The following is a 20,014-nucleotide window of genomic DNA, read 5'->3' as shown; positions in this document are numbered from 1 at the left end:
CATACAGAAGCGTGAATGAGCGGATATCTGTGCCCTCTGTCACATGGAGGAAACCACAGCTATTTCAACTAGTTGATTTCATGGCCCAATATTGTCAAGCAGTTTCTGCAAACTGCAAGGAACCCAGCCTAGTTTCTGAAACACTGTGACTGAACTCTTTAGGGCAGCCACTGCTGCATGACCAAAGTGTTTTCTTGCATATGTATTTTTTTAATATATTATTTAAAGTGTAGCTGTGCCATTTTGCTTTAAAATAATTTGCTTAATCTTTGACATTTTGTCATCTAGTGCAGTTGACCTACATTTTTTTAAAGTGTGGTTTTGGTATCCAAACACATTTTTGAGGCTACCTTACACGTAATACACATAATACAGTGATGTGTGGTATCTTAACAAAAGAAAATGATTCTTTCAGCAAAACTGTACACACAAGATATGCATTTTACAACAAACATTGGATATAGATGTAATATATTATGATGACTGTAGACTACACCTCTTTCCATATTTGCATTTTTATTTCCAGCACGGCTTATATATATTTATATATACATATATATACAAATATAAACAATAAGTAACAGTTTCTGCCTTCAAAGCAGAAATAGTTGTGTACCTTAACATCAGTCTTTCATGCATATGAGTCTTGCTTTGTGTGCTCTGTGCAGTAATTGGAACTCTCCGGCACTGACATTAGTGACTGTTTGCCATCTTCTTGCTGTGGGGTGCTAAAGGACTCCTCTTCCTCTCCATAGGGGAGCTTACAGTCAGGTTTTATCAAGTCTGCGGGTATGAAAGCTGGTGCCCCACAGGACCCGTTTCCTATGTGCAAAGTGATGTTAACGTTGACGTGTGGGCTGGTAGTCATGGGCGTGATGATCTGAGGGCTGCTGGGCTGAGAGGACGTCTGTGTTTGGATACTGGGCTGTTGTGCAGCAGAGTCTATGTTGGAGTGTAAAGTCATGGGCTCGGACAGAACAGACAATGGATTGTCAAGCGCAAAAGTGGAATGTAAAGGGCTGATGGATTCCTGGCTGCTGCAACCATCAGTTCTAGTTAAAGTTTCGGTATTGGTTGTGCAGTGACTGTGATCACTGCTGGCTTCCCCTTTTTCTAGCAGGCACTCATTTTCTTGTGATGCAACGTTGAATAAAGTCAGCTGAGTTTTCCCAGTGTATTTCTGCAGGGAGGAAGAAAAAGAGAAGTTCATTTCCAGCGGATTTTTAAAAAAATCACAAATACTAAGCTATTCTGCCATAAAGACTACTTTTATGGTGCCTATCAAGCCCAGTTTTTATTGATGTTTTTATTGGATGTCGCACTGTGGTTACAGTTAGCAGTGGTGTTGTACTGGACTGGATTATATCAATAAATGTGCAAATGGGAATGTTTCATGATTTAATTGTTGTAAAACTGAACACAATAAACTTTAAAAGGGGGAGAATAAATGGCAGTGATCTTGTACTGAATTGCAGTAGACCACAGAGGGTGTGTACTTTACTAAATGTAGGGTGTATTCAGTATGAAAGATAGAAAGCCGAGACTTACTTCGTCAGCAGTCTCACAGTTTCCGTTTGCATCCACCTTAGGAGATAAACTTGCAGTGTCTAAGAAAAAAGAACAATGGTTGTAAGTAAGAGAGGGAAAGTGTAATAAAAACTGTTCCTTGTAAAGAAGTTAAAAACTAACTGGTCCTTATCATTCTCTAATGTAACTCAAAAATAAACATAATGCCTATAAAAGCATATATTTACCTTTCTTGCAGATTTTTTGATAATAACAAAGCAGAAAAAGGATGAGGATGGTGATGACAAGGATTCCAGTGACAGAAGCAATTAATCCAACTAAGGGAGGTAAGCAGAGATACATCTCAGAAGAAGCAAGAACAAGAGCACTTTTGAAATACTTTTCATACACAGCTGTTTTCTTATGAGTAGTCTGAAAGTTAGTCAGTTATAGTACCATAACTGCTGTCAGGCGGTGGGGTCAGTAGGCTTGTTATTAAATAGGTGGAGGGTTCTTCTGAAACTGAGGCAGACTGTGTGATGCTTCTTAGCAGAGATGTCGAGCCTGAGCTTGGTGCAACTGTGGTCGTGCTTGTGCTTGGAGTTGTACCGACACTCTTCTTGTGATTGTCAGCTGTTGTCAACTGTGAGTACGGTTCACACACATTGTCTGATTTAGTATTGCCTTCTCTAAGAACAGCCCTCCCACTGCAGCTGAAGAGAACAAAGAGAAGGGTCAGCAATTTGAGTCTGGAACACCTTTGTGGAAATACCATAGCTCTCCTTCACTCACTTTGTGTGGGGCTGGCAGGGGTCAGTGGAGGAGGTTTTGTCAGAGAACGTGCCTTCGGGACATGTTTTACACTTCACATCTGAATTTGGTGTGCCTGGCAACAACAGAAAAGCATTTAATTTAATGACGTGTTTCACTCTATGACTTGTATTGTATGGAACATGTTACAAAAAACACTGTAGCTCCGAAGAGTGCATCTGACCCACTGTCCCGAAAAAAGCAGTCACATGAGCACAGTATACCGACAGCTATCTTGCACTAAGGATAAAGGTCAATATACTAATAACGTCATAACATCATTTAGCATGGTATTTGTTGAGTGATTTGGTGGGATGAGCCAGAATAATTGATCATGTTGATGACTCTTGATTGATCTATAAATGAATCTGTAACAGCATATAACTTTGTCAATGAGTGGAACAAATATAACTTTTTCGAAAAATTAAAGCTGTGAAAAGGCTGATGGGGTATGTTGTCACACTGATGGGTTGGCAGGTGGCGTGCATACCTGCGTTTGTGAATGCAATAACTCAAGCACAAGGTGACGTAGGAGTTTCATATTGATACCGTAGGTGTATCTACTAAAACTGTCGGAGGAGTTTGAATCTCGTCAGGTTTTCTGAAAATCTTGTGAATGCGATGACTTCAGAACAAGGCAACGTAGGATTTTGAAACTGATATTATAGCTGTATCTACGAGGAGGCTGAGGGTTACCACTGGCCGACACCAGTATTTTTTCTATTCCAGTAACCACTAAAGTTAAAGCTATACTTAGAAAAGGGCCTGTTCTTGTTAAATCAAAACATCAACCAAGATAAGTGTGGACTGTGGGAGGAAATTAAAGCACCCAGAGGAAACTCACACAGGCAATCAGGAGGTCTTGCTTGAGGCAAAAGTGCTAACCACTGCACCAGCATGTACCCCTCTCCTTTTATTTTTGTTATATTTTTATTAGTAGTAATTACAGAAGACCCTCACAGAAAGAAGTTGGCTCATCTGACAAATGGTACATCCTTAAATTTCAAAATATTGTTTTAAGATGTACCATCAAAACATAGTGACAAGAGAGATTTAAAAAAAAAAGTTTTACCTTTTACAGACACTCCCAAGCCAGGTTTGCATTGTCTGTATTTTCTACAGTCTGAGCAGTATGGATTGTCATATCCCATGAGGCAGAACCTCCCAGGTCTGCAAATACACTTGGACGGTGTTGTAGAGGAGCAGTTCTGTGCATACTGTAAACCTTTTTCTAGTTGAAGACAGAAAAGTATTCTTTGCTCACATCCATTGCTTGTTGGTATTAAACAAAACAATAACTGGACAAATATGAGTGTAATAACATGGAGATGTACAGTTAATCCACTGACCTTCTTTGCATTTTTGACAGCTATTACAGTTTGGATAGAAGTTAAAGTTCTCCCGATACTGATCCGGAGGACATGGTGTACACACAGTATCGGTAGTTTCAGTGCAACGTGTGTCCCCTCGATAGCCTGTAATTATATCATTTTAGTTACTTAACTTACATTTATATTTAATTTATACGTTTTATATGCATTTTATTACTGCACATAGGCACCGTAACTCTACAAAAGCCTCAAAAAGGCCAAAAGGATAAGTTTAATGTTATTTGTCAATGTTATTCAGCCTAGTAAAATCTGGTCATACTTTGATAACGTAACAGTGACACATACAATGCATTATAATACAATACTTTATACTCTGTCCCTGAGTGCATTAAGTTATTGCAACTATAGCATTTAATACACACATTTAACCGATAAAAGACAGTCCAATAAAATGTCCGCTGCACTCATTCAGTGGTAAAGTGGGAAGTAAAATAATTAACTTCATACTGAGTGGGAGAGATGAGATTAGTGAGTATGGGAGATCAAGTTATCTCATGAGCAGGGGTGGAGCAAGGGCAAAACGGTGGAAATGTTTCAAAGCAAAACTGATTTCCAGCTCAGTGTGGCCCAAATCACTGTTGTCACAGCAGGAGGTTCACAAAGCCAAAAACACACACAAGCCACTGCTTAACAAAAGAGGAAATAAACAGAGGGAAATCCTTGTGTGAATGCACCTTTTGTTAGTGCAGTCATTACAAAACCCAGCCTACCTGCAGTATTAACCAGCATTTTTTGTTCGGAGTCAGGGAGTACACATTTAACAAGCTGGTAGTTTTTGTTGCAGAAAGAACAAAAAAGCCCCTGTTCTCTATTCCTCAAATCACACAAAGTCCACTACTGAGTAATACCTTAGTATTTAATATATCTGTATCATTCAAAAGAGTGTTCATTGTCACTACTTGTTGACAGGTACTACCTGTTTATGTTACAGTATACACATTGTATTTTAACTATGAAATTCTACATAGTAATAGCTTGGTTTTTCATGTCTATTTCAGTTTGTAATAGATGTGGAACTGTAGAATTTTATGAGGCTTTGTGTGTGCATCTTTCCAAATGAAGTTGGGCGGTCTGTTTGTTAAGCTGTGTTATGTGTAAGGTATTAAAATTCTGCTTTAAATCTTTAAGTAATTAACAGTATTGTGCGTTTGCTTTCCTTCATCTCTGAGGATGAAAGAGCAGCTTATAAATACATATAATTAGTCACAGTAGGTGAAAATTTCCTTCTTTCACACCTTCACACCCAAGTTTTACTAACACGTTTCATGATATACGTTAGTGTTCATCGTATAGTGATGCAACTTTCAGAATAGCTTATGCCTGACCATTGTTTATCTAGTCTAACTGTTGTGGTGGAAAGTTTTGTAAAAAAATGCAGTCTTTGTTATGTTTACAGGACAACTCTTACCAGGGTGACACTTTGTACAGCACAGGCCATTGTGATTGTACTCTGTGTCATTGCGACACTGTCCATCTTCACTCTTGTAGGGTGTAGAGCAGACCTATGGGAAACAGACAAATACTTGAGCGCATCTCATTTTCTGCTCCTTAGATGTAGACAGCAAAGAACGCTGTAACCCTCCAACCCAGAGCCAGTAATTCAGGTAAATTTAGTAATTCTGAAATTACAAATTTATGTGGAAAGTGTATGACGTTTTTGCTATAAATGTTCTCAGAAGTAGACAATAAGCGTAAACTTTAGCAAACTCAGTTAAGATAGTAATTTCAAAATCAAAGATTTAGTCACTGTCTGATATAGGAAACAGACAGGTTGAGATATAACCTGCTGTACTTTTGAGTATGTTAAATAGGAGCTTAAAGTAGAACCAGACTACCCACACCTTCGCCCACTTTTTCCTTTCTGGTAATGGTGCTGGCCCCAGTGCAGACATGGTCAAACAAGCAAACTCTTGTTCAGAATTCATAGGAAGTGACTCTTTTTTCTGCAGTATTTCTGGGCGTTTGGGCAGTGCACGCATACCAACGCCTTAACTCACATGCCATCTCTGCCTGTGCTTCTGTCTCACACACCAAAAGATAGTAAAGACTGAAGTACATTGTAGCTGCTTGCACACCTGTCCTATGCACACACAAAAAAACGTGAAACTCCCTCACCGCAGTGGCCTCCAATGACAAGCAAAATGAACGATTATGCTGACTGCAGCACTGTGTTTCTCGTATTACAGGAAACAGAGGCGGCGACCTGGAAGTGCTGGGTTCCTAAGCAGTAAATTCTTGTGTAGTGTGACCACCGGTACTACTGCGAGTCATGACAAAGGTGATTTATGAAGCACTTTGTTCTTCTTTCCTGACAGTTAATCAGTGATAATAGTCTGTCTTTTCCTCCAGCTCTCGGCTTCATGCCTAAAATAACTAATGATTTACAGAAATGCACAGTGATACAGGGAGATAACAGAAAGAGCTGCTCCTTCATTTCTGCAATGAGATATTCAGTCTGAAACTCCATTAGAGAGCAAGTAACCGAAACCAAACATTCATACAGGTTCACCACAGCACAGCCTATTCATTAAAATTCCACGGTAAAACTTACTGTAATATGATCACATTGAGACAGACTATTAAGAAATGCTTTAAAAGAAATGAAAAACTCTCCATTTGTTGGTTTCAGGACAGGTGATCAGATTAAACAATATACAGAAACACGTTAAAAAGGTTAAATTACATGACAGAAGTTAGACATCTACATTAAATCTTTAATGTTAATGACGGTCTTTCAGTGATTTCAGAGAACTGCGTCTTTAGTTCCTTTTCCATTTAAACTGTCCCTCTGGTCATTAGCTGAATCCCACTGCACTGGTATTCATCCAGTCTGCGATGAACAGTACAATCAAGCATGACAGACTTAAAGACAGTGACAAAGCCTACCTTGATAGTTTGGGCACACAGCAGAAACAGCAGTAAAAGCGTGTCCTTCATTGCTTCTTTAAAGTAAACCACAGAGGAGACGAGTCGGCAGCCAGCGTGCGCACTGTACTTTTCATTTCTAGGCGGGTCAACACTCACTGTGCTCATGTGTAAGCAGGAGTAGTTTCCTTGAACTGAGTTAAGTAGTTGGAGGAAGGAAACCAGTAACACGCATTCACATATCTGTAAAAACCTAATACGAAGTGGTACAGTTCATGTTTAAAAAGCGATGTTGGACTCCCACATGTTTACATATGATATCCGTTATAAATGCGCAGTATAAGATTGCTATGACCTCAGCGTTTGTTTACCTGGGGAAGAATTCAGTGTCTGCTAAAAGAGTAAGATTTACTCCAGCTGCTGGCTGTGCCATAAGGAAACAATGGTGTTTATGGATAATATTTCTTTCAAGTGAAATTTAGACTTCTACAAAGAAATGTCTGCCTATGGACAGAACACCAGTATGAATAGGTAATAATTAATTTAGTACATATGAAAAGGGGTCGTTAAGTCAGTAACATGATGTGCCAAATAGTTTGTCACATAAAAAAAATTAAGAAATAGACCTTGGAACAACAGCTTGGAAGTAATTTTTAACCCACATCTTTTCACATTATGTAGATTTGCTAAGTGGTCTTTACTAGTTTCAACAAGATTTATTATCAGTATCTAAACATCTGAGTGAAAAGACATTGGATCTGGCATTCTCAGCTACTACGTTCTATTTAGTCATGCAAACAAAGAGTTTTATTCAGCTAAAATGCATGGGACATTAATGTTTAGCTATAAGCATTACATTTGCTGGTGTGCATTGAGATGAGGATTGTGTGTCTGTTGCCCTTCAACGCTCAAACTTAGATCAGCATAAATGCACTAGAATTACTTCCCACTTATCGTGGTTACATCTGCCTAATTATGCTGCTTTAAATTCAAACTCAGCAATCAAGTTCTGCTGCTAGCAGGGTTACTTAAGGTTCAGCCCTGAGTTTTTAGTGTCACAAAGATTGTTGGAAGATAATGAAAAACATTGTGTTGGAGTTGTAAGATTCAAAATAAGGACATTGTCCTAAAACCTAAGTTTTGATACTCACGTGTAGGTTGGAGCAGTTTCCTTGAACTGAGTTAAGTAGTTGGAGGAAGAAAACCAGTAACACACATTCACATATCTGTGAAACCTAAGTTTTGATACTTGTTATAGTATATACATTTGTAAGGCTGCTTACAAGTTTGAATTGTGCTTTTGTATTTGTTCAGTCCATTTAACACGACCAGGGTTAGGGCTGAAAGAGCAAGCCTAGCATAAGACTAGCATAATTTAAGCAACAACACACTAGATACAATATGTAATTATAGTCAGATTCACCTGTGCCTTAATGAAGGCGTAGTGATTCTGGTAAACGTTAGGTTTTGTTGCCAGCTTTCCTTTCCAGTTGTAAATGGACTTTATCTGTAAGCATTTGTCTAGTCTAAATCACAATTGCATTGCTTTTAGCCTGTATTATGCCAACAGCATACTTCTCCATGTGGTCGGTAGACTAGATCGGGAGATCTTGGATCAGCTTATGGAGCTGAAAACTACTTTAATTTGATCATTTAATAGGATTTTTGATGTTCGGGGAAAAACTGACAGGTAATAAAAAGTTAAGCGCTGTGTCAACAATTCATTCAAAAAATGGAAGTGCTAAAAAAATATGTATTAAAGGCACCTTTAAAACAGGAAGTGAATGCCCTAGATTTCTTTATACACAGCAACCTAGATGCACAGCCGTTTATAGAGCACAGCTTGCAAATTATATGGGTCAAATGCAATGGCTATTGTAATTTACTCAAAGGATTGATGTGGATAGATATGTGTGGCTAGACTTATAGTTTTGTCACACGAATAAAGATTTTTAAGTTCCTTTTTAATGATCTAAAAAAAGAAACCAGAAACACAGGTTCAACTCTGTGGCTGCTAGTTGACATTGCTCAAGAGTGAGACGTTCCCAGCTTGATGTCTCTGTGGAGACATGGGAATAGTGAAAGGCAGAGAGGTTTGTTTTATCATACTTTACACCTCAACTGTTTTATTCTTGTTAAGACATGTTTTCTGCTATGACACTGAATGCGTTTGTGCTTTGCCCAGTCTAATGCCCCTATGCCGCAGTGTTTGTTCCTGTGTGAGAAGTTGACATTTCATAATAAAGTTTCCCCTCCCACATTCTCATCACGTCTCTGCTGCTCAGCAGTATCAACCCTCTTGTCCATTACAGTCTTCTAATGTTTAATCTAAAATAAAAAACTTTTTTCATGAAATTCTGAGCTTATTTTAGAGCATTAGCCTCACCTGAGTTTCATGTTGTAGTAAAAAACCACAACAAGGTGAAATGAAACCTTTTTAAAGGTTTTTGTAAATATCTTAACTTTCACGTGATAGGGCACTGATTTTGCATATAGTACTGATGACTAATTTCCAAAAGTACAGCATGATATTTGTTAATGACAGACATGAAACATCCTTGAGACGGGAATGAACGCACTGCCTGATTCTATTTCTGAAGAAGTCAGTCTAAATATTTCACAGCAAATTGCGCATACCATCAAAATCCCAAAATGCATCTATGCCACCGTTATCAGCCATAATGATGATTATGCAATGCCGTCTTGTCACTCTCTAGTGACTTTCAGATCCTGTTTTCGCTGAAGCAAGAAAAAGTTGGTGAACCAAATGCCTTTAACATTCCGGTGCTTCTAACAAATACACTGAAAGGTTTAACGACCATAATCAACAGGGTTAGATTCGTTTATTGACAAGTGTTAGAGAGAAAAACACTTTTGCTATCACAGGGCCACATCTTACACAGAAGCCTTTCATTTATGTCACAACATCCGCAAAGTAAGTCAACTATCGGATGTCTGTCTGTCAGATAACTCAGTCTCTGATGTTTGTGGCACAAACCTTCAAAGTGCTTCACCAGAACAGGAAGACATGAATTATTACCCAGTCATTATATCCCTGCTGAGCAGCAGAAATACATCAGAAAGAAATCAGTAGAATCATGTTTACCTTATTTCTGTGGATTTAATTGGTTGAAATACATTGCATGTAGATTGTTTAATGTATTCAGAAATTCAAATTAGTTGGCTTAGAGGGGACAAACTGGAAAGCGACAGTGTTATGGGTGGGATTTCTACAGCATGTGACATTTAACATAGGTGTTTCTTTGGTTTCCTGTGAACTACTGCTTCTGTACCTTACATCAGCCCCTGCTTTTGCTTCTATTGTGTTCTCAGCCCAACATTAAGGAAGTGTCAAAGGAAGCTTAAAAACAGAAGTAAGCTAGACCCTGGAGCCAAAACAAGAGGCTGGAAAGGGAAAAGCAAACTTGAGACACCCAAAACAACATCCTTTATGTTGCAATGTTGTACATACACTTCACTGAGTAATTCTAAGTAGTCTTGCTTCACGTCCACAAGGCTGTTGACAGTACATGTGCAGTCTAAATCTGTTCAGCTTTTAGCAGAGATGAAAAAAAGGAACAACCAAATTGGAATTGCTGCAGTTATTCAAGTTTTATTGTACAGACATGAATAAATTAATCTAATCTGTCATCTATCACAAAACTTTTTAGACATTCTCTCAAGGTTTTCAGTTTTGGCGCTTAAAACAAACAAACAAAAAAAGCCCACTCAGTATACTTTGATAGTTTATCAGCACGCAGGGTAAGGAGGGTAAGATACACCGCCCACTCTTCTTTTTGGATTGAACCGTTGAAAGTTGTGACGAGCTAAGCGGGCCACATCTGAGATCTGGTTTGGGTTATGAGACACCTTCAGTGCAGACCGATCCTGAAAAATATTTTTAAAAACACCGTTTAATTTGTGACATGTACAGCACCCTCCGTAATTATGTTAACAAGAGCGAGAAACTGTATACTAGGAACAGCTGCTTATTTATTAATTATTAAATCAGTCAGCCCTGTGGCAGCTTGGACTGTATAAAAACCACACAGTTGTCCAGTTCCTCACCTCCAGTTGTTTATTCAGTGGTCCTTTTGGGTTCTTCACATTAACACTGCTCTGCAGGTCGAGGCTGCTGGGTGGTGGCAGGGTGCTCTGCCCTGTGTTGGACCACCCTGATAGACAGTGCTTGAAGGTGGAAAAAAAAAAGAAAGAAAAAAAAGAATGCATTGAGATGAATTTATTGATTTGAATACAGGGGCCATAACACAAGGTGCAGAGATGGCTGATCAGCTATACAGACCTCATGGTCAAATTCACAATTGCGGGTACTTTACAGTCAGAACATCCGACCAATCAGTTTAAAAAAAAATTAATAAAATTTTTAAAAAAAAATATGCTAAAGCCTTTCTAGAGATGGGATACGCAACACTTCTGTATCATAGTATATGGTAAAGTGATGGCATTATTTCAGACACAATTTTCCTCAGAGCTATATTCGTACAAAGTCATGGTACGTGTGTAATATACCTGAGATACCAAGTAGGACATCAAGCCACACAGGATGCATGAGGTCAAAATTTTCTTTCTGCATCATAACAGGCCACAGTACTGCAAGTGTTCACTATGCTGAGTAACACGCATGCTGAGAGGTGCACATTTATCAGGAGTAGTAATCTCATGCATGCCTATCTCTTAAAGTTTGCAGCATTTAAATGTGCTGTGTCTACAGCACCATATTAAGGTGTTTATTGGTCTATATCGCCTGTACAGATACAGGCGATGCAGATTTGTCAGCTGCACCTCCATGATGTGGATCTCCTATTCTACCATATCCCAAATATGCCCTCTTGGACTGAGATCTGGTGACTGCAGAAGACATTAGTGTACAGTGAACTCACTGTCATGTTAAAGAAACCACTCGTAGATGAACATGGCGTCAGTCTCCTGTTCTTAGCTTACAGGAGTGGCACCCAGTGTGATCTTCTGCTTTTGCCTTTTCCTATCAGGTCAATGCAACCTTACCCAGAGAAATGTGGCTCATCGGCTGCTCTGTCGCTTTCAGACCATTCCCTCTTAACCCTAGAGGTGGTTGTGTGGGTAAATCCCAGGAGATCAACAGTTTCTGAAATACTCACACCCACCTGACTGGCAAAAAAAACTATGCCACGCTCAAAATAAGTTAACTCACCTTTCTTCCCTATTTTGGTTCTCACTTTCAGCAGTTTCAGCATGTCATGTTGACCATGTCTACGTGCCTAAATGCATTGCGTTGTTCCCATGTGACTGGTCAATTAGATATTTGTGTTAGCAAGCATATTGATGGGTGTACCTTACAAATTGGCCAGTGAGTGTGTGTTTGTGTGTATATACTGAAACATTACAGTTTATTATATATAAGAGCAGCAAGTAAGACAATAACCCGTGCACACGGTCTAACTGTTTTTAGGAAGTGAGATGTTGCACCTTCAAATCACAAATGAATGGAAAGACACAATGGCTAGAAGGGGTGTTATTATTGTGGGACAGTGGTTCAATCAAATCAAGTGGTGATGATCTTTAGTCATTAACCTGTAACTCACCGATGGTAATCCTAAACGGTCAGAAGGGTCAAAGCTGCATCGCCGATGAGCTTTGTATATGTAAGGTGGCAGAAGCCTGGTGCGAGGGATGCTGACCCTTAGAAATACAAGAGAAAGAAGATGAGTAAGAAATCTGAAGAAATCTATTGTGAGGTGATAATTTTCTCAAACTAATCCTGACAACTTTTTAGTCAATGTCACACAGCAACACTACTGATTATAGCACATTTGAACAAAATGTAAAATGAGAATACAGGCGCCGTTGCTTTTAGTTATTAGGACTTGATCCAGTGGAGGTTTCGGACGCCCTTTTCACAGGTTTCCCTTGCCTTGTTGCAGTGTATCATACTACAGATCAAAGCTACCATAGCTTGCTTTTTGTGTCGCTGCTGTTTTACTGAATTCAGAAACAGCTTCAGCTTTTAACATGTAAAATATGGTAAGGCAGAAAAAAATAACACAAGGTCTAAGTCCCTGCTGCACACAGTAGAGCTGCTGCCTCCTGTATTCAATTGAAAGTGACAGACTAATATCTTTTAGATAAAACTGATGAAGTGCTTTAATGTTCATAAGTGGTTTAACAATGCAGTTCAAGTGCAGGCCATCAGTACCTGATTAGAGCAGGTTCAGCAACAGTGTGAGGGTGGGAGGATTTGGGCTTTTTGCACAAAGGACAGCACTCCTGAGAGTGGAGGGGGACTGGGAACAGTCTGCTGTTAATCCTGTAAGAGAATGTACCTGCACAAAAGGTGAGCAAGCAGAGACAAGTGTTAGATCAGCCTTAATGAGAGGAAATAGAAAGTGGCCTGTTCAGATAAATGCTCCCTCTTACACCGATGAGTGTCCATGTTAGCTTGTGGGCCATCCTTGTCTGTTAGCAGTTGTGTCACTGGATGGTTCTCCTCAGAGAATCTGTGAGGGAAATCTTAATGAACCACAGGAAAACACAGTATGGATATATAATAAAGATATTTAAAGAGCACCACTCACTCGGTTTGTCCACTGTGGACACACTCGTCCTTATTGAGCGATCGAAATACACAGAGATCATTGAAGAACTCGTCTGAGCGCTCTATCAAGGAGTCCTCAGTATCCAGCACTCCTAACAGGGTAAAAACAAACATCAGCTGTTATCGGTACTTCTGCTTCAGAGATAAAAAGTGGAGTCAAGGGGTGGAGATGTCAGAAAGCAGCTAAACAGGACAGTTATAAGCACCTGGGTATCCCATCGGCCAACAGGAACCACAATAACAATACATGAAGGTCAGCTAAAGCCAAATACCTCCACAAGGTAAGACAGGTGCTGAGAAGCCAGCTCAATGGTAGGAAAAAGATCCAAGGCATCAATACAAACACCCTACCAATGACCAGATACCCAGCTGGAATAATAAGCTGGCCACAGAATGAGATAGACACTAATGATGTAAAGACACAAAAACACCTTACAGTGCACGGAGGTGTCTACCTGAAGTCCAGCACCCTGACGCTCTATGAGCAATGGAACGAGAGGCCAGAGCGACAGGATGAAACACGGAGCATATGTGAATATACCATGAGGATCACCCCTTGAGATGAGCTGCTCCAAGAATACCTCAGGCAGCTGAAGACAGACGGTGATGACAAAGAGGAAGAGGAACTATCATTGGACGACCAACCTCCTGCATAGGATGTACGACAGATACAGAGGAAGTGGTTGACGTCAAGAAATCCTACCAGTCGCTAGAAAAGACCGGCTTAAAGAACAGCACAAAGGTTCAGTCCGAACCTGGGTGGCTGGCTGGGATAATGTTCAGGAATATGTGTGCTCCACATGGACAAGTCTCCAACTCCCGATGGGAAATCTTACCACAGGTAGTTGGGAACAACGGGGCTAAGAAGTTTCTGTCCAGAAGTGCAGTCAGTACCTTAAACTCTGGTAGAGGATCAGAGCCTGAGGAACACACATACCACACTCCCAGGGGGCAATGGGGAGAATTTTGATATGATAACAATTTATCATTCATCATTATTAAACAATTTAAATATCAGAAAACAGGTCTATGTAAAGAAAACTTAACATGCAACATTATACTAGAACTATACTCCACCTTAATTCAAAAGAAAAAGCTGTAATAAATGTATTGAGATGTCTGTGGATGTCTCCACAATCAGACTTTTTAAATTGTTTGTTAATCTAGGGCACCACAATAGAAAATGCAAAGGTTATATCTAGGTTATATCTATTTCACTACTGCAAGTTCTATGAGTCAGTACTTTCAAAAGCATATTGTGAAAATGTATTACATGCGGGATTAAAAAAAAAAGAGAAAGAAATCATGTAACTTGACTTTTCAGCATTATAGATTTCCTATTACTAGGACGATTAAATCAAAGGTCAGAGGAGAGGTCAAAAGGTTAAATAGATCTAATAATAAGATTTGAAATGTATGCAAACTAATATAACCTAAATTAGCAAAGTATGGCTCCCTATATTCCAGGAGCATTTTGGCTGCAGATCAGTGCGATATGTGACAGACCGATAAAGCTTACCTGCTATCCAGTCATATCCGAGTAAGGGTGGTAGGTGATGCCTCTCCGGGTCAAGGACGTCTTTGAAATCGTCCGACTGAAACGTGACCCTGCTCTGCACACCCCTCTACAAAAAGAAAGCAGGCAGTGCATTAGCAATCAGCATATTCTACTTCCACCTTTTCAGTGGACATAAAGCACACAGCTTGTTGCAGACTTGTAGTTTATAAACTAGTTGTAACGATATAAATACAAAGCTCCCAAACCAATGTAGAAGTGAATTAGCTTTTTTAAAGGGGGATTGTCAGTGAAATACTAGTGAGCGCCTTTTCAGTTTGAGATGAATTATTTATTCCTACTAACTTTATAAGAGTAACACAGGCAGGGTAATGCTGATGCTCCTTTGCTTACCTGTCCTTTGCTCGGATTTACTACACAGGGCTTGGTGCTGAATGGCTCTGTGTCCTGTTTCTTGCTGCCTCTAATGAGATCTGATTTAACTGTTTGTTCAGCAGTTCCTTCTCTGTGTTTGGTGAAAGATGGTGTGAAAACAGTCTTTTTGATGACTGTTCTTTTCTCACAAGTGTCTGATGAAGACAGGAAGAAAAGGATTTCTAAATGATTATTTCACACATTACATGCAGACCACAGGCTCACAGTCAAATGGAAAGTACCAGCAGGATAAAAAGGTTCCGCAACAAAAAAACAAAACAAACAGAAAAAAAAAACTGTCAATAGTGAAAAGGTGATAAAGACACAATTTTTTATTTTTTTTTTTAGTTACATTTGAACACATATCAGTTAACTGTCATCTCTGATGAATGGTAATAAAGGTGCACTTTGTACTTTTTCTTCCAGATACTTTCAAATTTTACACATCATTTCATCATGTATATACTAAATCCACTATTAAAAAATAAAACCAAGCATCATCCACTCTCTATAATAAAGCTCACATCTCCAGGGAAAAAATACTTGTAAAATATTTAAAGTACTTTATTAATAATTACTTCAGGCCTCAGTCACACTACACCACAATAAACCATTTGTCTTGCATTTGATTGCGAGTGTCTGAAGTGGAATATTGAGCATATTAATTTAATCAAACCTATCATACTATCGAGGGGCGTGAAAGAAATGTGAATATGTTGCACTGTGTGAGCGAACTGCTGTTTCACTGTGTCGCAATCTCTATGCAGAAATGTGCCTAAAAAACTGAAACGCCCACTCTGCTTGCTGTAAAAACAAAAAATAAAGTTTCTATCCATTTATCTGTTCAGTTCAGTTCTGCTTTATTTCTGAAGTGTTAGGGAACAGAAATATGCAGGCCTTTGCTCTAAACACTCACAGTTACGGGGCAAAGCCAAAGTTTTGGCACTGCACTCAGCTTTGAGCAATCCATCCGTAAAAGTTACGCACTCATTCTGATAAACTTGCTCCCCTCTCATTCCAAATAAATGAACACTCCTAAAGACCACTAATGCACATATATCGGGCGCAAAATAAGACATGCTTTTTTGTGCTATTTGCAGCCATTTGCTAAAAACCTTAGCAACTCAGTTGTATGTGATTTATTACATTATATCCTCACTTGGAGAAGTAAATGATGGAGCAGACTAACTCTGACCGATCTTGGCAATTAATTTTCCATTTACAAATAAGACAGCGATTAACTGCAGACGTGATACAGGTTTACTCCCACAGTGTGGCCTATGCAGTCGCTTTGCAACCAAAACTGGTCACTGAGAAGTTGAGGGTGCTGCACGCTTAACCTCTAGATGACCATTTGGTTGGTGCAACTATTTGCAATCAGTCCCAGACAGCAAAAAAATTCATTCCAATCACTCACCAACCACCACCTCTCGCGATCGCACAGAAGTTACCAGTCTATTTTTCCTCTAGTGTGACTGAGGCCTTAGTGAAATCCTAAACAGACTATCAGAGTTTGAGAGTAAATATGTGAAGTTTGGCTCTGTAATGTCTGTTACAGCATCAGGCGCTGCAAGTTCTAACTGGGAATGAAGCAGTAAAGTGACGGTGAGGTTAAGGTCTTTTCACTCAGGAGTGAGGCAGCAATTGCACCTTCTGTTGCAAAACCAACAAACATTGCACATTACATTTCTTCAGAGACGCCCACATAACAAGGCTTTCTGACTGCGAGATGTGAAACAGCAGCCGCGGTGCACAGACCCAGTTCAGTTTCACAGACTGTAGAACAACCCACATGGCACAGTAGCAGTATCTGTATTAACACACAGACTGCTCTGGATATGATAGCAAATTACCTTTTTTGTCTTGTACACAAATATTTTGTTCTTGGTAGAATACTGAAATGAACGAGCTCCGTTTGTGTTTATACATTTATAAATTTGCCCTGTTTCAATCTGGCTGTCTGTGGTCGAGAGAATCAAACCTGATGTGTGGCTTCTTCGTGGTCTGCCAGTAGCAAGTCCACCTCTAGATGTTACAGCACCACAGCTCTGATGCAGATAGCAACAGATTAGAGATTTATCACAGCTAATTGGGGGATTATTGCAAATAGATTGCATGTAAGTGGCTCCTTTTCCATCAAAAACTTATTAAACAGGATCAAGACTGAGTCCATCTTATTTTCATTTTATTGCAGTCTTGACACACCAACGTCATTTTGCAGATGGCAACTGTCAATGGAAAATTGTACTTAGTAGTCAGTATAATCTTTAATGATATAAGTTTGAATATGGTAGAATACTGCATGTAATCATTTGTGTTTAAAAGCATATAGTTGGTGGCATATTTGAAAGAATGTCTCATCCTAGGAGGTCTGTAACATTCCAGGGTGCAGGGTCCCTAGGAGCATGAGAGAAGTCGTACCTTGTCTTATTATTTTATGGTAGGATTAACGTAGTTATATCTGTCTTAGTCTAAGTGCTTTTTGGCTTGATGAACTGCTGGACTTCGAGACCAGCAGGTTTAGGGAAGTCATTTATGGGGTCACACTCTGACACACACACACACACACACACCCACCACCACCACACACCACACACACACACACCTCCACATTTCAATGTATGGAACAAACGCTCACTGAAGTGTATAAATAAAAGACCAGGGCAGTCCTCAGGGCTAGTCTCTGAAACTCACTCTTGGGGTGTGAGTTCTGGAGGCTGCCCTTGCTAGCAAGAAATTCTGTGTGTTTCTCTTCTCTGATTCTCTACTGAAGAAGTGTTTTAGAATATATCTCTTAACAGCAACTGACTGGGAGTGGTCTCAGACCTGGTCACTGACTTCAAAATAACATGTTACTATTTCATGAAAAATATAAGTTGACTTTCATTTTGATGGCAGCAAAACATGGGCCAGGGGCAACAAAAGGCCAGAAAAGTAAATGGTACTAAAAGAAACAGCTAGAGGAGCAGGTCAAGATGATTGGATTTTTTTATTTTTATTTTTTTAAAAAAAAAGCGTTTTAAACAGGTTTCCCAGAATCAAAAATGGGCTGAGGTTCAGAAATCTGTACAAAACCGCATGTACAGCTTGTGGAACATGTTCAGAATAATGTCTTCAATGTGAAATTAAAAAGATTTTGAATATCTAATCTACAGTACATAATATTATCAAAAGATTCCAAGACTGAAGAAATCTCTCTACACAAAACACAACGCTGAGAATCAATATTGGATGCCCATAGTCTTCTGACTATCAGGCAGCAGTACATTTAATGATGATTCTCTCATGGAACTCACTACATGGACTTAGGTAAAGTGAAAAACAGTTTCTTTTTGGAAAACATGGCTGCTATGTCCTCTGGACTAAAGAGGAAAAGGGGCATAGAGCTTGTTAATAATGCTCATGGCATGGGGATATATCAGCATCTATGAAACTGGCATCTGGAAAGGTCTCATGAGTGCTCAAACATATCCTCCCTTCCAGACTTCTTTTTCAGGGAAAGTCTTGGATATTTCAGTTCCTCCATGCTGCATCTACTTCAACAGCATGGCTTCACAGTCTGGGCATTGAACTGGCAAGCGTACAGTTACTTCTAACCAAGTAAAAGCTTTTGACACATCATGAAATGAAAAATTTGACGAAGAAGACCATCTGAGCAGCTAGAATCCCCCAAAAGACAAGAATGGGACAACATTCCTGTCCCAAAAATCCACCATGTGGTCTCCTCAGTGTCCAGACGTGTACACAGTGGTAAATATGACCCTGTCCCAAGTTTTTTGAGACGTGTTGCTGCTATCGATCTGCAGATCATCGCAGTCTGTCTTTATTTACGTTTTACACGTTTTTGGAGTTGGGGCTGTATATATGAAGTTGTATGGAGTTTAATCTGGCTATCTCGTAAACAAAACGTCTACAGCTTTGGTTTGTTGTGATGTGAGGTCTGGATTGATCAAGAGCAACTCTGCTGCGACCTTAGCTCATTGCTAATTACTTCTCTCGTGCTGCTGGCAGCAAGTAAACAAACAGTTTAATTACCGGCAAACTTCACGGAAGACTTGGCTAGGGCTGCCCTTGCAGGGCCGCGGTCTCCACCGGTCGTCCCGACCGTTTCTTCAAGTGGTCTTCTCTCCTCAGCTCCATCCTCTCTCTCCCTCTTGCGGCTTTCACGGCAGCCGCACAGCCGCTCCAGTTTCTCTCCATGCTTCCTCAACTGGTCCAGTAACTGTTTATTGCGCTCTCGCAACACCTCCAGCCGATCCATGGACATTTAGTTTTAATATAGAGAAAGCAAATAAAATGTAACTTTAATTAAAAGTACATCAAACACACAAAAAAACTTTCGGGGTCTTCTATGCTTTCAATTAGACCGACTCCATAACAACGCATTGACAACAGTGATTTGATTGGCTGTTAACATTTTACCCACAATTCTGAGCATTCTTAAAGTGACAGGCACACGTGTAACTACAAATTTTCACTACAAGGCCAGATGTTGAACAACAGAGGGCGCCACACTTCCATGATGGAAACACTGATGAGACTGATGGGTGACTTTCCCAGAAACAACAGGACCCACGTTTTCTAGGATATTATCGGGCTTTTTCTCCCCCTTTTTCACCCCCCCCCCCCTTTTAAAAATGAAACACTTATAAGTACATTTTTATGTTTCTGTTTTCAGTAAGTTTCGGCTACTACTTAATTCCCCCCCCCCAAGATGCATGAAGGAGTGACCAAAGTCTAAATTTGGCTCAAATTCTACAGTAGCATAATTTTATATTGAACCCGATGACGGTCACAAGTTTATCTCACAATAAAAGTATCCTGTTACCTGTTCTATTTTAATGAATGTATATGTATAATATATCTACTTCAGTAGTTACTTGTTATTTTTTGTTATATTTTTACTTTTGCCTTCCTCTC

General features: G+C 39.6%; 2 protein-coding genes across 2 annotated transcripts; both read right to left on the bottom strand.

Moving 5' to 3' along the window:
- Positions 1 to 504: 504 nt before the first annotated feature.
- Positions 505 to 6,740, bottom strand: tnfrsf1b (tumor necrosis factor receptor superfamily, member 1B). Its single transcript, XM_006783224.3, has 9 exons — positions 6,594 to 6,740; positions 5,116 to 5,209; positions 3,666 to 3,791; positions 3,389 to 3,547; positions 2,299 to 2,392; positions 1,963 to 2,219; positions 1,755 to 1,844; positions 1,549 to 1,607; positions 505 to 1,180 (listed from the first exon to the last, which is right to left on the bottom strand). Exons 1-9 carry the CDS (start codon positions 6,738 to 6,740, stop codon positions 632 to 634), a joined length of 1,575 nt encoding a protein of 524 aa, XP_006783287.3. The 3' UTR covers positions 505 to 631.
- Positions 6,741 to 9,641: 2,901 nt separating this feature from the next.
- On the bottom strand, positions 9,642 to 19,473 carry miip (migration and invasion inhibitory protein). Its single transcript, XM_006783225.3, has 9 exons — positions 19,130 to 19,473; positions 15,074 to 15,249; positions 14,684 to 14,789; positions 13,145 to 13,256; positions 12,987 to 13,066; positions 12,766 to 12,892; positions 12,155 to 12,251; positions 10,641 to 10,760; positions 9,642 to 10,460 (listed from the first exon to the last, which is right to left on the bottom strand). Exons 1-9 carry the CDS (start codon positions 19,359 to 19,361, stop codon positions 10,323 to 10,325), a joined length of 1,188 nt encoding a protein of 395 aa, XP_006783288.2. The 5' UTR covers positions 19,362 to 19,473; the 3' UTR covers positions 9,642 to 10,322.
- Between the last annotated feature and the right edge of the window lie 541 nt (positions 19,474 to 20,014).

This window comes from Neolamprologus brichardi, chromosome 5, assembly GCF_056152115.1.
Source record: "Neolamprologus brichardi isolate AB-2024 chromosome 5, ASM5615211v1, whole genome shotgun sequence".
Lineage (NCBI taxonomy): Eukaryota > Metazoa > Chordata > Actinopteri > Cichliformes > Cichlidae > Neolamprologus > Neolamprologus brichardi.
The sequence above is the reverse complement of the archived record's forward strand: the minus strand, read 5'-3'. Positions and strand labels throughout refer to the sequence as shown.

Excerpts from the sequence above, each read along its gene's own strand:
- tnfrsf1b (XM_006783224.3), bottom strand. The coding sequence starts at position 6,740 with ATGAGCACAGTGAGTGTTGACCCGCCTAGAAATGAAAAGTACAGTGCG. Across the intron at positions 2,393-3,388 it reads CTTGGGAGTGTCTGTAAAAG|GCACACCAAATTCAGATGTG; the intron begins GTAAAACTTTTT and ends TGTTGTTGCCAG. Across the intron at positions 1,181-1,548 it reads ACTGTGAGACTGCTGACGAA|AAATACACTGGGAAAACTCA; the intron begins GTAAGTCTCGGC and ends TCCTCCCTGCAG.
- miip (XM_006783225.3), bottom strand. The coding sequence starts at position 19,361 with ATGTCCATGGATCGGCTGGAGGTGTTGCGAGAGCGCAATAAACAGTTA. Across the intron at positions 13,067-13,144 it reads GTCCACAGTGGACAAACCGA|ATTCTCTGAGGAGAACCATC; the intron begins GTGAGTGGTGCT and ends TTTCCCTCACAG. Across the intron at positions 10,461-10,640 it reads CACTGAATAAACAACTGGAG|GATCGGTCTGCACTGAAGGT; the intron begins GTGAGGAACTGG and ends AATATTTTTCAG.